This window comes from Oncorhynchus gorbuscha, unplaced genomic scaffold (genome assembly GCF_021184085.1).
Source record: "Oncorhynchus gorbuscha isolate QuinsamMale2020 ecotype Even-year unplaced genomic scaffold, OgorEven_v1.0 Un_scaffold_584, whole genome shotgun sequence".
Taxonomy (NCBI): domain Eukaryota; kingdom Metazoa; phylum Chordata; class Actinopteri; order Salmoniformes; family Salmonidae; genus Oncorhynchus; species Oncorhynchus gorbuscha.
This window is the reverse complement of record NW_025745417.1, coordinates 380,001-398,002: the sequence shown is the minus strand read 5'-3', so window position 1 is coordinate 398,002 and position 18,002 is coordinate 380,001. Positions and strand designations below refer to the sequence as shown.

At 40.3% G+C, this 18,002-nt stretch overlaps 2 protein-coding genes across 6 annotated transcripts in view; one reads left to right on the top strand and one right to left on the bottom strand.

Moving 5' to 3' along the window:
* The window catches only part of LOC124018858, a 292,551-nt gene that overhangs the window by 44,097 nt on the left and 230,452 nt on the right, over positions 1-18,002 (bottom strand). The window lies entirely within an intron of this gene.
* Positions 13,345-18,002, top strand: part of LOC124018853 (NLR family CARD domain-containing protein 3-like) — a 111,947-nt gene continuing 107,289 nt past the window's right edge. For all 4 annotated transcript variants that reach the window (XR_006835688.1, XM_046334150.1, XM_046334149.1 and 1 more), the window contains exon 1: positions 13,345-13,707. Coding sequence is in view for 3 of the 4 variants with exons in the window: in XM_046334150.1 (XP_046190106.1) it covers positions 13,361-13,707 (347 nt within the window). In the remaining variant the exon portion in view is untranslated. The remainder of the gene's footprint in view (positions 13,708-18,002) is intronic.

Here is an 18,002-nt window from a genome sequence, read left to right as displayed (position 1 = left end):
TTGAAACATCTGAAGTTCTTCAAAGGTAAATTATTTTATTTGATCCCTTTGCTGGTTTTTGTGAATATGTTGCGTGCTAAATGCTAACGCTAAATGCTAAGCTAGCTATCACCACTCTTACACAAATTATTGATTTTCTCTGGTTCTAAAGCATATTTTGAAAATCTGAGACGACAGGATTGTTAAGAAAAGGATAAGCTTGAGGATAGGCATATTTATTTCATTTCATTTGCGATTTTTAGAAATCGCTAACGTTGCGTTATGGTAATGAGCTTGAGGCTATGATTACGCTACCGAATACGGTGTGGGTAGGACTAACAGGTTAATAAGGTGTCCTGTCCAAACCTCAAAGGACCATGTTTTATCTCCCCCTATTTATTCTCAATGATAAATAGGATTATTTTCTGTTGTAATACCAAATCAATAATAGCCCATTTAAAAACTTCACAGCTAATATTTGTAAAACAGAATCCTGAAACACTTTCTCATCAGTGATTCAAACAATAATTCTAACCCCAAGCTAAAACTGTTCGCTGCTCTGGCTCCCCAATGGTGGAACAAACTCCCTCACGACGCCAGGACAGCGGAGTCAATCACCACCTTCCGGAGACACCTGAAACCCCACCTCTTTAAGGAATACCTAGGATAGGATAAAGTAATCCTTCTCACCCCCCCTCCCCCCCCTTAAAATATTTAGATGCACTATTGTAAAGTGGTTGTTCCACTGGATGTCATAAGGTGAATGCACCAATTTGTAAGTCGCTCTGGATAAGAGCGTCTGCTAAATGACTTAAATGTAAATGTAAATGTAAAACTCTAAAATGTGTGGTCAACTAGTAACCCAAATGACCACACATTCATTATACAACTGGCTCTCCCATGAGGCTGATCAGACCCCAAATGATAGCCATGATAAGGTCAATAGGTCATACCGCCCTTTTATAGTCATGTTCCATACCACATTAGACATATTAAAGAACCCTTTATCCTTCAAATAAAAAAAAATTCACTTGTTAATTAAAACTCAGAAAATAAAAACTCATAAAGTTCCATATGTGAGTGTGCCTCTTTAAAATACCTTTGCACTAAAACAAATAGTCCTAACAAATGTTTTATGTCTATATATTTGCAAACCTTAATGAATAAACAAAACTTCCAGGGCTTTTTCAATTTGGTCGTTTATGGCCTCAATCGCACCCACTCTCCCCAAGAGATCTAAAAGTGAGACACCTGAACATCAATTTCCCCAGAAGAACTCAAAATGCCTAACTAGCATTCACTATGCTACCTCGATTCAGAAACTGAAAAGGGAACTATAAACTAAACCTAATGATAATTCCCCTTTGACTCAAATCATTAATCATCAGTTTTAAACAACGTCTATGTATATGTTTACTTAAATGAACATGCGACATACATGATACAACCTGTTAACGTGGTGGGTTCCCTTTTGGGAACGATCCCTCCCACGTTCAGCTGGAACGTGGCGCATGGAATGCAAAAATATTCTTAGAAATATTTAACCTCCACACATTAACAAGTCCAATAGCTCAAATGAAAGATAAACACCTTGTTCATCTACCCAGCAAGTCAGATTTCTAAAATGTTTTACGGCAAAAACATAGCACATATTTATGTCAAACCACCACCAAAGACACAGCTAATTTGAATAGCCAAGTTGAACAAAATATGCAATCAACAAACGCAGGATTAAAATAAAAATAATTCACTAACCTTTTGAAAATCTTCATCAGATGACAGTAATAGGACATGTTACACAGTACATTTATGTTTTTTCAATAATATGCCATTTATATCCATAAATCTCTGTTTACAATGACGCCATGTTCAAAAAATGCTACTCAAATGTCCGGACAAATGATGATAGCTCCGTCAGATAACGTCAGATAACAAGCAATACACATCATAAACTTTGACTAAATATACATGTTCTACATATAGATAGAAAGATACACTTCTTCTTAATGCAACCGCTGTGTTACATTTATTTTTAACGTTACAGAATTCGTTCACTAGGCTATAATATGAGAAGGCGCTCAGAAATTAGCATTATGTCTCCTCTATGTTGGAGTTCAGAGAAACACTAAATTAACACATAAATATTCCCTTACCTTTGATGTTCTTCGATCAGAAGACGTGGAAGGAGTCATACTTACCAAAAACTGCGTTTGGTTTTCAAGTCTGTGTCTTTGGGTTATCAAACGCGACAAATTCCGGTTGAAATGCAGCCAAAATTCTAGTGGATGCGCATCAAAACTTCAAAATTACATATTATATATCGACTAAACTGGTCCAACTAAGTGCAGAATCAAGCTTTAGGATGTTATAAATGTGCAAAACAAATATCAAAAGTAACTCAAGCTATAATGCATGCATTTTCCCTCTAAATGCCACAACCCATTTTCTCTGTCATTATTTGAGGAACGTTGTGTGTAGTCAACGTAAAATTACACAGTTTTACCTTCAAATCAGCCTGCCTCTGTAAAATACATATTCCCTATTCAGATTGAGTTCTGCTTTAAATTCTATCGACAAAGTAAAACCAACCAAACTTCTCAACTTTCTTTATCCTAACATTTAAACGTACCATGTTCTGTGCTAAATTTATCGTATGTCAGTCGATTCGTAAAAAAATATATCATCCTGGTGGCACAAAACTGTTTCGTATCTCTCAGTTATTCCCTACATTTATTAAGGTTTAGGTGACTTTCTCTTCTATGATACATTTATTTAAATACGACTCCCATCTCAATACATTATTCTAGCAGATAATTTTGGGCAAAACAGCGTATAACATCGAAGTTGTCTCGCCATTATTTTGAATGAATTCTTCTTTCAAGTCAACCTAAACAACATATTAAATGTTCAGTTCATATTTTATACAAACACTAGCGACCATATTTTATACAAACACTAGCGACCATATTTTATACAAACACTAGCGACCATATTTTATACAAACACTAGCGACCATATTTTATACAAACACTAGCGACCATATTTTATTTATTTTATACAAACACTAGCGACCATATTTTTCAGGCAAAACATACAAATAGATGAATTACAATCTAAAATCAATTTTAGTCTATCGGTTTCAAAGCTGAGATAAGAACCTAAGTGTCCCGCTATTGAAATGATTGAGTTTCCCCGCCAATAATTAAATCATTATAATTGTCTGTAGTCGCAAACTCCGGCACCGGGAATTCCCAGGAAATAGTCCTAATTTAAACCCTTCCTGACTATTTTAGTAGTATCATCTTCTATTCAGGGTCTTTGTCCGAGTCAGATTTTGGACGCCTCCCTTCCTTTTCCTTTGTTCTCAGCGCCCTTCCTGGCCTCGGCTAACCATATCCTAGCTGTATTTAGCCCCTCTGCCCGTTGTTTATCTGTATTTTCTCCACTAACCGTATTTATTTGTTTAATCATTGATTAATAACCCATCTGGCTTCAAAACCCTGTGGGAATAGCTAAGCTCCCAATATTGATGAATGAAAATGTAGAACGTCAATCAAAGAACTCAAATCCCCCCAGAATCGAGAATATAGGCTACTGACCTTGCCGCCGACTGGGAAAAGCATTGTTCGTTGGATCTAGTCACCGTCCCTATCGGTCTGGGATGTACACCGGCCTGGTCTTTCCCTCAATTCAGAGGCCAGGTCTTAAATAATGGGACCCAACCTGCTCGTGCACGATTTTTGGGCGTACGACCTTCAGATGGCAGAGACGGGTCTTTTAGATCCGGCTTGAAGGACCAATTGTTACAGGAATTAAATTCCTCTGTTTTAATACCCAATTAAAATTAAACACTGTCAATCCATAAGAATTTGTATGACTACTATTTGTATAAAATGGACAGAGTGGACAGACCCAGTCTTAAAGTCAATCAGCAGCGTTTATTCACGAGAATACTGTCCATTACACACTTTTACCACAGGTTATAAACTGAAAATGACGTCATTAGTTTTAGCCCGTGTCATCTCCGCTCCAGTACAATGGCTGTATGGTTCTCACATCGTCTCCCCCTATTAAGATAATATATGACCGAGCCAAGGCCAGTTTGTGTAGATAAGCCTTCTAGCCAGTCTGGCTAGAAGTTAATTCATTTCTACCATGGTACAGACAGTCATTGTTCTAATTCTTGATTTTATTTACACACATTATATTCAGTACTAGGATTAAAAAGAAAATTCATACATCTATACAGTAACATAATAGTATTCTGATTAGTACATATACAGTAACATAATAGTATTCTGATTAGTACATATACAGTAACATAATAGTATTCTGATTAGTCAGTCCTGATTGAAATGTTACATAATTAGTCATTATTGATTTAAAAAATCCCTTAACAACCTGCCATCTACCCACCTGGAGACTGAGGGTTATGAGAGAACCCCCACATCACTAGCTTCTCTTTATTCAACCTGCCATCTACCCACCTGGGAACTGAGGGTTATGAGAGAACCCCCACATCACTAGCTTCTCTTTATTCAACCTGCCATCTACCCACCTGGAGACTGAGGGTTATGAGAGAACCCCCACATCACTAGCTTCTCTTTATTCAACCTTCTATTCAACCCCCACATCACTAGCCAACCTCCATCTACCCACCTGGGGACTGAGGGTTATGAGAGAACCCCCACACTAGCTTCTCTTTATTCAACCTGCCATCTACCCACCTGGGGACTGAGGGTTATGAGAGAACCCCCACATCACTAGCTTCTCTTTATTCAACCTGCCATCTACCCACCTGGGGACTGAGGGTTATGAGAGAACCCCCACATCACTAGCTTCTCTTTATTCAACCTGCCATCTACCCACCTGGGGACTGAGGGTTATGAGAGAACCCATCACTATCATTCAACCTATCTACCCACCTGCTTCTCTTTATTCAACCTGCCATCTACCCACCTGGAGACTGAGGGTTATGAGAGAACCCCCACATCACTAGCTTCTCTTTATTCAACCTGCCATCTACCCACCTGGAGACTGAGGGTTATGAGAGAACCCCCACATCATCACAACCTGCCAGCTTCTCTTTATTCAACCTGCCATCTACCCACCTGGGGACTGAGGGTTATGAGAGAACCCCCACATCACTAGCTTCTCTTTATTCAACCTTCTACCCACCTGGGGACCATCACTACCCACCTGGGGAACTGACTGCTTCTCTTTATTCAACCTGCCATCTACCCACCTGGGTTATGAGAGAAACCCCCTACCCACATCACTAGCTTCTCTTTATTCAACCTGCCATCTACCCACCTGGGACTGAGGGTTATGAGAGAACCCCCACATCACTAGCTTCTCTTTATTCAACCTGGGTTATGAGAGAACCCCCACATCACTAGCTTCTCTTTATTCAACCTGCCATCTACCCACCTGGGGACTGAGGGTTATGAGGGGAGAACCCCACATCACTAGCTTCTCTTTATTCAACCTGCCATCTACCCACCTGGGGACTGAGGGTTATGAGAGAACCCCCACATCACTAGCTTCTCTTTATTCAACCTGCCATCTACCCACCTGGGGGGTTACTCACTAGCTTCTCTTTATTCAACCTGGGTTATGAGAGAACCCCCACATCACTAGCTTCTCTTTATTCAACCTGCCATCTACCCACCTGGGGACTGAGGGTTATGAGAGAACCCCCATCACTCTTCTCTTTATTCAACCTGCCATCTACCCACCTGGGGACTGAGGGTTATGAGAGAACCCCCACATCACTAGCTTCTCTTTATTCAACCTGCCATCTACCCACCTGGGGACTGAGGGTTATGAGAGAACCCCCTACATCACTAGCTTCTCTTTCTTTATTCCATCTACCCACCTGGGACTGAGGGTTATGAGAGAACCCCCACATCTAGCTTCTCTTTATTCAACCTGCCATCTACCCACCTGGGGACTGAGGGTTATGAGAGAACCCCCACATCACTAGCTTCTCTTTATTCAACCTGCCATCTACCCACCTGGGGACTGAGGGTTATGAGAGAACCCCCACATCACTAGCTTCTCTTTATTCAACCTGCCATCTACCCACCTGGGAGGGTTATGAGGGTTATGAGAGAACCCCCACATCACTAGCTTCTCTTTATTCAACCTTCTACCCACCTGGGGACAACCCCCACATCACTAGCTTCTCTTTATTCAACCTGCCATCTACCCACCTGGGGACAGAGGGTTATGAGAGAACCCCACATCACTAGCTTCTCTTTATTCAACCTGCCATCTACCCACCTGGGTACTGAGGGTTATGAGAGAATGAGAGAATCCCCACATCACTAGATTGTATTTCTGCAGCCTTGTATAGATAAGAGAGGATGTCTGGGAGGCAGGTTGGCATATATTGTCATGAATCTTGCCCTGGAGGCAGTTCAGCATAGTGGTCACTAACTGGAACAGGCACAAAGTAATAAAATCCAATTTTAATTCTAACCTCAAACCCCAACCACACTGCTCACCCTTCCCTTCCCTTAAGTGGTGCACACACACACACACACACACACACACACACACACACACACACACACACACACACACACACGCACGCACGCACACACACACACACACACACACACACACACACACACACACACACACACACTGGGCTCCTGAGTTGTGCTGCAGTGGTCTAAGGCACTGCATTTCAGTGCAAGAGGCAGTCGCTGGTTCAAATCCAGGTTGCATCACATCTGTCCCTGAGTCCCACAGGGCGTGCACATACCCCGCCGGGGTAGGCCGTCAATGTAAATAATGATTTGTTCATAACTGACTTGCCTAGTTAAATAAACATTACACTTACATTTAGTTTTTTTTCTGATTAAAGAAACAAAAGCAGAAATAAATCATTCTCTCTACTATTATTCTGACATTTCACATTCTTTAAAAAAAGTGGTGATCCTAACTGACCTAAGACAGGGAATTTTACTACGATTAAATGTCAGGAATTGTTTTGCTGGGGGCAGTATTGAGTAGCTTGGATGAATAAGGTGCCCAGAGTAAACTGCCTGCTACTCAGTCCCAGTTGCTAATATATGCTCGGAACTTTCTAAAACTGTTTGAATGATGTCTGTGAGTATAACAGAAATCATTTGGCAGAGAAAAAAATCCAACCAGGAAGTGGGAAATCGGAGGTTGGTCGTTTTTCAAATCATTCCCTATTGATACAGTGGGATATTGATCATGTGGGGCCGAATGAGAGGGGAATGAGTCAGGTGTATGGCAGAGCGCCACGAGCTGGTCACGCGCATTTCACATGTTGGAGCTGCGTTCCATTGCTTCTTTTTTTTGCCCCTGCTCGTTCACGTGAGAGCGACAGACAAAGGAATTCTACAGACAAAGGAATTCTCCGGTTGGAACATTATTGAAGATTTATGATATAAACATCCTAAAGATTGATTCTACACTTCGTTTGACATGTTTCTATGGTAACGTAACTTTTGGACTTTGTCTGCAACTGGTGAACGCGCTTCGTGAGTTTGGATTTGTTTACCACATGCGCTAACACAAGAAGCTATTTGGACTTAAATGATGGACATTGTCGAACAAAACAATCGTTTATTGTGGAACTGGGATTCCTGGGAGTGTAACGGCTTTCTGTGGAAGAAGGTGAGGACCAAGATGCAGCGTTGTACATCATATTTGTTTATTGTCACTGAACACTAAATACAAACATAACAAAGGGAATAACCAAAACAGTCCTGAAAGGTGAAAAACACTAAACAGAAATGAACTACCCACAAAACCCGTGGGCAAGAGCTACCTAAGTATGGTTCCCAATCAGAGACAACGATAGACAGCTACCAAAAACAAAGAATGTATGCATACAAAAACATAGAAAAAAGAACATAGAATGCCCACCCTAGTCACACCTTGGCCTAACCAGAATAGAGAATAAAAGCCTCTATGGCCAGGGCGTGACAGGGAGTGCATTCTGATGAAGGTAAGTGAATATTTATAATGTTATGTCTGACTTCTGTTGACTGCACAATATATGGCAGATATCTCCAAGCCCCGTACTCAGATTATTGCATGGTTTGCGTTTTCCGTAAAGCTTTTTTTAAATCTGACACAGCGGTTGCATTAAGGAGAATTGGATCTAAAATTCCATACATAACACTTGTATCTTTGATCAACGTTTATTATGAGTATTTCTGTAAAGTGATATGGCTCTCTGCTTTTTTTATGTAAATATGAACTTTATCAAACAAAATATACATGTATTGTGTACCATGAAGTCCTATGAGTGTCATCTGATGAAGATCATCAAAGGTTAGTGATTAATTCTCTCTATTTATGAATTTTGTGACTCCTCTCTTTGGCTGGAAAAATGGCTGTGTTTTTCTGTGACTTGACGGTGACCGAACATAATCGTTTGTCGTGCTTTTGCTGTAAAGCCTGAAATTGGACACTGTTTGGATTAACAAGAAGTTTATCTTTATGCCCCAGGACTACCTGACATGATGACTCCTTGCTGTCCCCAGTCCACCTGGCCATGCTGCTGCTCCAGTTTCAACTGACCTGAGCCCTAGGACCATGCCCCAGGACTACCTGACATGATGACTCCTTGCTGTCCCCAGTCCACCTGGCCATGCTGCTGCTCCAGTTTCAACTGACCTGAGCCCTAGGACCATGCCCCAGGACTACCTGACATGAAGACTCCTTGCTATCCCCAGTCCACCTGGCCATGCTGCTGCTCCAGTTTCAACTGACCTGAGCCCTAGGACCATGCCCCAGGACTACCTGACATGATGACTCCTTGCTGTCCCCAGTCCACCTGGCCATGCTGCTGCTCCAGTTTCAACTGACCTGAGCCCTAGGACCATGCCCCAGGACTACCTGACATGATGACTCCTTGCTGTCCCCAGTCCACCTGGCCATGCTGCTGCTCCAGTTTCAACTGACCTGAGCCCTAGGACCATGCCCCAGGACTACCTGACATGATGACTCCTTGCTGTCCCCAGTCCACCTGGCCATGCTGCTGCTCCAGTTTCAACTGACCTGAGCCCTAGGACCATGCCCCAGGACTACCTGACATGATGACTCCTTGCTGTCCCCAGTCCACCTGGCCATGCTGCTGCTCCAGTTTCAACTGACCTGAGCCCTAGGACCATGCCCCAGGACTACCTGACATGATGACTCCTTGCTGTCCCCAGTCCACCTGGCCATGCTGCTGCTCCAGTTTCAACTGACCTGAGTCCTAGGACCATGCCCCAGGACTACCTGACATGATGACTCCTTGCTGTCCCCAGTCCACCTGGCCATGCTGCTGCTCCAGTTTCAACTGACCTGAGCCCTAGGACCATGCCCCAGGACTACCTGACATGAGGACTCCTTGCTGTCCCCAGTCCACCTGGCCATGCTGCTGCTCCAGTTTCAACTGACCTGAGCCCTAGGACCATGCCCCAGGACTACCTGACATGATGACTCCTTGCTGTCCCCAGTCCACCTGGCCATGCTGCTGCTCCAGTTTCAACTGACCTGAGCCCTAGGACCATGCCCCAGGACTACCTGACATGATGACTCCTTGCTGTCCCCAGTCCACCTGGCCATGCTGCTGCTCCAGTTTCAACTGACCTGAGCCCTAGGACCATGCCCCAGGACTACCTGACATGATGACTCCTTGCTGTCCCCAGTCCACCTGGCCATGCTGCTGCTCCAGTTTCAACTGACCTGAGCCCTAGGACCATGCCCCAGGACTACCTGACATGATGACTCCTTGCTGTCCCCAGTCCACCTGGCCATGCTGCTGCTCCAGTTTCAACTGACCTGAGCCCTAGGACCATGCCCCAGGACTACCTGACATGATGACTCCTTGCTGTCCCCAGTCCACCTGGCCATGCTGCTGCTCCAGTTTCAACTGACCTGAGCCCTAGGACCATGCCCCAGGACTATCTGACATGATGACTCCTTGCTGTCCCCAGTCCACCTGGCCATGCTGCTGCTCCAGTTTCAACTGACCTGAGTCCTAGGACCATGCCCCAGGACTACCTGACATGATGACTCCTTGCTGTCCCCAGTCCACCTGGCCATGCTGCTGCTCCAGTTTCAACTGACCTGAGCCCTAGGACCATGCCCCAGGACTACCTGACATGATGACTCCTTGCTGTCCCCAGTCCACCTGGCCATGCTGCTGCTCCAGTTTCAACTGACCTGAGCCCTAGGACCATGCCCCAGGACTACCTGACATGATGACTCCTTGCTGTCCCCAGTCCACCTGGCCATGCTGCTGCTCCAGTTTCAACTGACCTGAGCCCTAGGACCATGCCCCAGGACTACCTGACATGATGACTCCTTGCTGTCCCCAGTCCACCTGGCCATGCTGCTGCTCCAGTTTCAACTGACCTGAGCCCTAGGACCATGCCCCAGGACTACCTGACATGATGACTCCTTGCTGTCCCCAGTCCACCTGGCCATGCTGCTGCTCCAGTTTCAACTGACCTGAGCCCTAGGACCATGCCCCAGGACTACCTGACATGATGACTCCTTGCTGTCCCCAGTCCACCTGGCCATGCTGCTGCTCCAGTTTCAACTGACCTGAGTCCTAGGACCATGCCCCAGGACTACCTGACATGATGACTCCTTGCTGTCCCCAGTCCACCTGGCCATGCTGCTGCTCCAGTTTCAACTGACCTGAGCCCTAGGACCATGCCCCAGGACTACCTGACATGAGGACTCCTTGCTGTCCCCAGTCCACCTGGCCATGCTGCTGCTCCAGTTTCAACTGACCTGAGCCCTAGGACCATGCCCCAGGACTACCTGACATGATGACTCCTTGCTGTCCCCAGTCCACCTGGCCATGCTGCTGCTCCAGTTTCAACTGACCTGAGCCCTAGGACCATGCCCCAGGACTACCTGACATGATGACTCCTTGCTGTCCCCAGTCCACCTGGCCATGCTGCTGCTCCAGTTTCAACTGACCTGAGCCCTAGGACCATGCCCCAGGACTACCTGACATGATGACTCCTTGCTGTCCCCAGTCCACCTGGCCATGCTGCTGCTCCACTTTCAACTGACCTGAGCCCTAGGACCATGCCCCAGGACTACCTGACATGATGACTCCTTGCTGTCCCCAGTCCACCTGGCCATGCTGCTGCTCCAGTTTCAACTGACCTGAGCCCTAGGACCATGCCCCAGGACTACCTGACATGATGACTCCTTGCTGTCCCCAGTCCACCTGGCCATGCTGCTGCTCCAGTTTCAACTGACCTGAGCCCTAGGACCATGCCCCAGGACTACCTGACATGATGACTCCTTGCTGTCCCCAGTCCACCTGGCCATGCTGCTGCTCCAGTTTCAACTGTTCTGCCTTACTATTATTCGACCATGCTGGTCATTTATGAACATTTGAACATCTCGGCCATGTTCTGTTATAATCTCCACCCGGCACAGCCAGAAGAGGACTGGCCACCCCACATAGCCTGTTTCCTCTCTAGGTTTCTTCCTAGGTTTTGGCCTTTCTAGGGAGTTTTTCCTAGCCACCGTGCTTCTACACCTGCATTGCTTGCTGTTTGGGTTTTTAGGCTGGGTTTCTGTACAGCACTTTGCGATATCAGCTGATGTACGAAGGGCTATATAATGTAGCTCAGTTGGTAGAGCATGGCGCTTGTAACGCCAGGGTAGTGGGTTCGATCCCCGGGACCACCCATACGTAGAATGTATGCACACATGACTGTAAGTCGCTTTGGATAAAAGCGTCTGCTAAATGGCATATATTACATTAGATTTGATTTGATAGACCTGTTTTTATCCACCAATCAACACACAAAGAAATAAACAAAACACTATAATTTAATAGAGATATTTGTGATTTTATAAACTAAATCTGATCAAACTTATATTTTGTCAATGAAATGAATGAATGTATTGTGTACTAATCAAATATATTAAACATGTCGTTAAATGTGTAGTGTAGACCTATTCACTGTGCTAATATTATATGTTAATTATGTCCATTTGTAGTGTAGACCTCTTCACTGTGCTAATATTATATGATAATTATGTCCATTTGTAGTGTAGACCTCTTCACTGTGCTAATATTATATGATAATTATGTTCTGACCCACTGACTTTAACTCAGAAAACAATTGTCCCGAAGCCAAACCTAGTTGACGAACCCTGTTTTATGGTATTTCATGGCCTTTACTGGCCAACTGCTGTTATGTTTATGATATACTATGGTGTTGTGTCACGAGACTTTGACCAGATATTATTACATCCAAAGATCAACTGAACCTAGAACATAGATACAGAGACACTTGTCATCCGGAGGTGCTCCATCAGCACAACGGAAAATATCTCAATGACTTGACATGTTCTGGTTGTGAATTCAGGCTACAAGGTAAGACTCTTCCCAGGGATTATTGTAAAGTGTGTAGAGAAATTCAATGTCTGGTGTAATTTTAGTATAATGAATGAAAGTAAAACACTCAGATGTAACAGTCCATTTCACCTGGGACAGCTACGTGACAGTTCAATCATACAAAATGGCGCTAACTGGGTGTAGTCAAGTCACATTCAATAACATGTTGTTCATATAGCTAACTGGGTGTAGTCAAGTCACATTCAATAACATGTTGTTCATATAGCTAACTGGGTGTAGTCAAGTCACATTATAACATGTTGTTCATATAGCTAACTGGGTGTAGTCAAGTCACATTCAATAACATGTTGTTCATATAGCTAACTGGGTGTAGTCAAGTCACATTCAATAACATGTTGTTCATATAACATATTATACGATTCGTATATTGTGGTTATTTAGTATCATAGTTCTAAATCATTTTTCATAATATCAGAACATTTGTTGTTTTCTAAATTACAATGAGCTCCTGCTTCCTGTGTAATTTGGTATGAAACCACTGAACAGACTTTTCTTAACATTAATATTATGAACTGAATTCAGTAACAGCATCATAATATCATACCTGTTGAACAAAGCAACACACTAGAATGAGAGAAATTATTAAAAGAGAGACATTATTATAATTAATAATATTACTATTTTTATATTGGTATTATTTGTATTAGTTATCTATTAATTATATCACCTGACTGTTTGGATGTGTCTGTTAGTAAATGTTTTATTTCTAAGAGATAATGCATCAAATAGAACAATTGACCTTCAATAATTAATTGTCACTGTGTTAATAACCACAACCAACATGCTGGATCTCTGTTTAGTTGTCACTGTGTTAACCACAACCAACATGTTGTATCTCTGTTTAGTTGTCACTGTGTTAACCACAACCAACATGCTGGATCTCTGTTTAGTTGTTACTGTGTTAACCACAACCAACATGCTGGATCTCTGTTTAGGGATCAGTGCTCTAAAATGAGTCTCTCTGGGGAGAAAGAGGAGGGCCCTGCCTCTAAAATGAGTCTCACTGGGGAGAGAGAGGAGGGGGGCCCTGCCTCTAAAATGAGTCTCACTGGGGAGAGAGAGGAGGGGGGCCCTGCCCCTAAAATGAGTCTCACTGGGGAGAGAGAGGAGGGCCCTGCCTCTAAAATGAGTCTCACTGGGGAGAGAGAGGAGGGGGGCCCTGCCTCTAAAATGAGTCTCACTGGGGAGAGAGAGGAGGGGGGCCCTGCCCCTAAAATGAGTCTCACTGGGGAGAGAGAGAAGGGGGGCCCTGCCTCTAAAAGGAATGTCTCTGGGGAACATGGCACCAAATTTAAGAGGTGAGAGGACCATTTTTTAAAGATTTTATGAATTGTTTATATACAAAACACAATGTCCACCATCTTTTCACAGTTGTGTTTTTTCATGAGAAATGAAGGCTGATGGGTAAAATATTACTGTTCTAAGACATTACATTTTAAATAGACTTTAGTGACATTTTACTGAGAACATCACAGCAAGATTAAACTAATATTGTCACATTCTCTAGATTATCCCATTTAATTTGCGCCATAAAGCCCCACAGTGGAGGTGTCATAATACCCATAACACCTAGCGGTCAAACAGGGAAATGGTTCCAATAGTTTTATAGAGCCCCACAGTAGAGGTGTCATAATACCCATAACACCTAGCGGTCAAACAGGGAAATGGTTCCAATAGTTTTCTAGAGCCCCACAGTGGAGGTGTCATAATACCCATAACACCTAGCAGTCAAACAGGGAAATGGTTCCAATAGTTTTATAGAGCCCCACAGTGGTGTCATAATACCCATAACACCTAGCGGTCAAACAGGGAAATGGTTCCAATAGTTTTATAGAGCCCCACAGTGGAGGTGTCATAATACCCATAACACCTAGCGGTCAAACAGGGAAATGTTTCCAATAGTTTTATAGAGCCCCACAGTGGAGGTGTTATAATACCCATAACACCTAGCGGTCAAACAGGGAAATGGTTCCAATAGTTTTATAGAGCTCCACAGTGGAGGTGTCATAATACCCATAACACCTAGCGGTTAAACAGGGAAATGGTTCCAATAGTTTTTCCAATAGAAAACATGAGCTGGAGCACACCCAGATATTTTTTATGTGGAGGTTCTAGCTAACGGCTAATAAACTATAAGATATAAATGATAAATTGAGTCGCACTCCATATACTGTATAAACTCCATATATAAACTCCATATATAAACTCCATACATAAACTCCATATATAAACTCCATATATAAACTCCATGTATAAACTCCATATATAAACTCCATGTATAAACTCCATGTATAAACTCCATATATAAACTCCATATATAAACTCCATATATAAACTCCATATATAAACTCCATATATAAACTCCATATATAAACTCCATATATAAACTCCATATATAAACTCCATACATAAACTCCATATATAAACTCCATATATAAACTCCATGTATAAACTCCATGTATAAACTCCATATATAAACTCCATATATAAACTCCATATATAAACTCCATGTATAAACTCCGTATATAAACTCCATGTATAAACTCCATATATAAACTCCATATATAAACTCCATGTATAAACTCCATATATAAACTCCATATATAAACTCCATATACTGTATAAACTCCATATATAAACTCCATATACTGTATAAACTCCATATATAAACTCCATATACTGTATAAACTCCATATACTGTATAAACTCCATATACTGTATAAACTCCATATATAAACTCCATATATAAACTCCATATATAAACTCCATATACTGTATAAACTCCATATATAAACTCCATATATAAACTCCATATACTGTATAAACTCCATATACTGTATAAACTCCATATATAAACTCCATATACTGTATAAACTCCATATACTGTATAAACTCCATGTATAAACTCCATATATAAACTCCATATATAAACTCCATGTATAAACTCCATGTATAAACTCCATGTATAAACTCCATATACTGTATAAACTCCATGTATAAACCCCATATACTGTATAAACTCCATATACTGTATAAACTCCATATATAAACTCCATATATAAACTCCATATGCTGTATAAACTCCATATATAAACTCCATATATAAACTCCATATACTGTATAAACTCCATATATAAACTCCATATATAAACTCCATATACTGTATAAACTCCATATATAAGCTCCATATATAAACTCCATATACTGTATAAACTCAATATATATACTCCATATATAAACTCCATATATAAACTCCATATGCTGTATAAACTCCATATATAAACTCCATATACTGTATAAACTCCATATATAAACTCCATATATAAACTCCATATACTGTATAAACTCCATATATAAACTCCATATACTGTATAAACTCCATATACTGTATAAACTCCATATACTGTATAAACTCCATATATAAACTCCATATATAAACTCCATATGCTGTATAAACTCCATATATAAACTCCATATATAAACTCCATATACTGTATGAACTCCATGTATAAACTCCATATATAAACTCCATATACTGTATAAACTCCATATATAAACTCCATATGCTGTATAAACTCCATATATAAACTCCATATATAAACTCCATATACTGTATAAACTCCATATATAAACTCCATATATAAACTCCATATATAAACTCCATGTATAAACTCCATATATAAACTCCATGTATAAACTCCATATATAAACTCCATATATAAACTCCACATATAAACTCCATATATAAACTCCATATATAAACTCCATATATAAACTCCATGTATAAACTCCATATATAAACTCCATACATAAACTCCATATATAAACTCCATATATAAACTCCATGTATAAACTCCATGTATAAACTCCATATATAAACTCCATATATAAACTCCATATATAAACTCCATGTATAAACTCCATATATAAACTCCATGTATAAACTCCATATATAAACTCCATATATAAACTCCATGTATAAACTCCATATATAAACTCCATATACTGTATAAACTCTATATAAAAACTCCATATATAAACTCCATATACTGTATAAACTCCATATATAAACTCCATATACTGTATAAACTCCATATATAAACTCCATATACTGTATAAACTCCATATACTGTATAAACTCCATATACTGTATAAACTCCATATACTGTATAAACTCCATATATAAACTCCGTATATAAACTCCATATATAAACTCCATATACTGTATAAACTCCATATATAAACTCCATATATAAACTCCATATACTGTATAAACTCCATATATAAACTCCATGTATAAACTCCATATATAAACTCCATATATAAACTCCATGTATAAACTCCATGTATAAACTCCATGTATAAACTCCATATACTGTATAAACTCCATGTATAAACTCCATATACTGTATAAACTCCATATATAAACTCCATATACTGTATAAACTCCATATACTGTATAAACTCCATATATAAACTCCATATATAAACTCCATATACTGTATAAACTCCATATATAAACTCCATATATAAACTCCATATACTGTATGAACTCCATATATAAGCTCCATATATAAACTCCATATACTGTATAAACTCAATATATATACTCCATATATAAACTCCATATATAAACTCCATATACTGTATAAACTCCATATACTGTATAAACTCTATGTAGAAACTCCATATACTGTATAAACTCCATATATAAACTCCATATATAAACTCCATATATAAACTCCATATACTGTATAAACTCCATATATAAACTCCATATATAAACTCCATATACTGTATAAACTCCATATATAAACTCCATATATAAACTCCATATACTGTATAAACTCCATATATAAACTCCATATACTGTATAAACTCCATATACTGTATAAACTCCATATATAAACTCCATATATAAACTCCATATTTAAACTCCATATGCTGTATAAACTCCATATATAAACTCCATATATAAATTCCATATACTGTATAAACTCCATGTATAAACTCCATATATAAACTCCATATACTGTATAAACTCCATATATAAACTCCATATGCTGTATAAACTCCATATATAAACTCCATATATAAACTCCATATACTGCATAAACTCCATATATAAACTCCATATATAAACTCCATATACTGTATAAACTCCATATATAAACTCCATATACTGTATAAACTCCATATACTGTATAAACTCCATATATAAACTCCATGTATAAACTCCATATATAAACTCCATATACTGTATAAACTCCATATATAAACTCCATATATAAACTCCATGTATAAACTCCATATATAAACTCCATATACTGTATAAACTCCATATATAAACTCCATATATAAACTCCATATATAAACTCCATGTATAAACTCCATATATAAACTCCATATATAAACTCCATGTATAAACTCCATATATAAACTCCATATATAAACTCCATGTATAAACTCCATGTATAAACTCCATATATAAACTCCATATATAAACTCCATGTATAAACTCCATATATAAACTCCATATATAAACTCCATGTATAAACTCCATATATAAACTCCATATATAAACTCCATATAC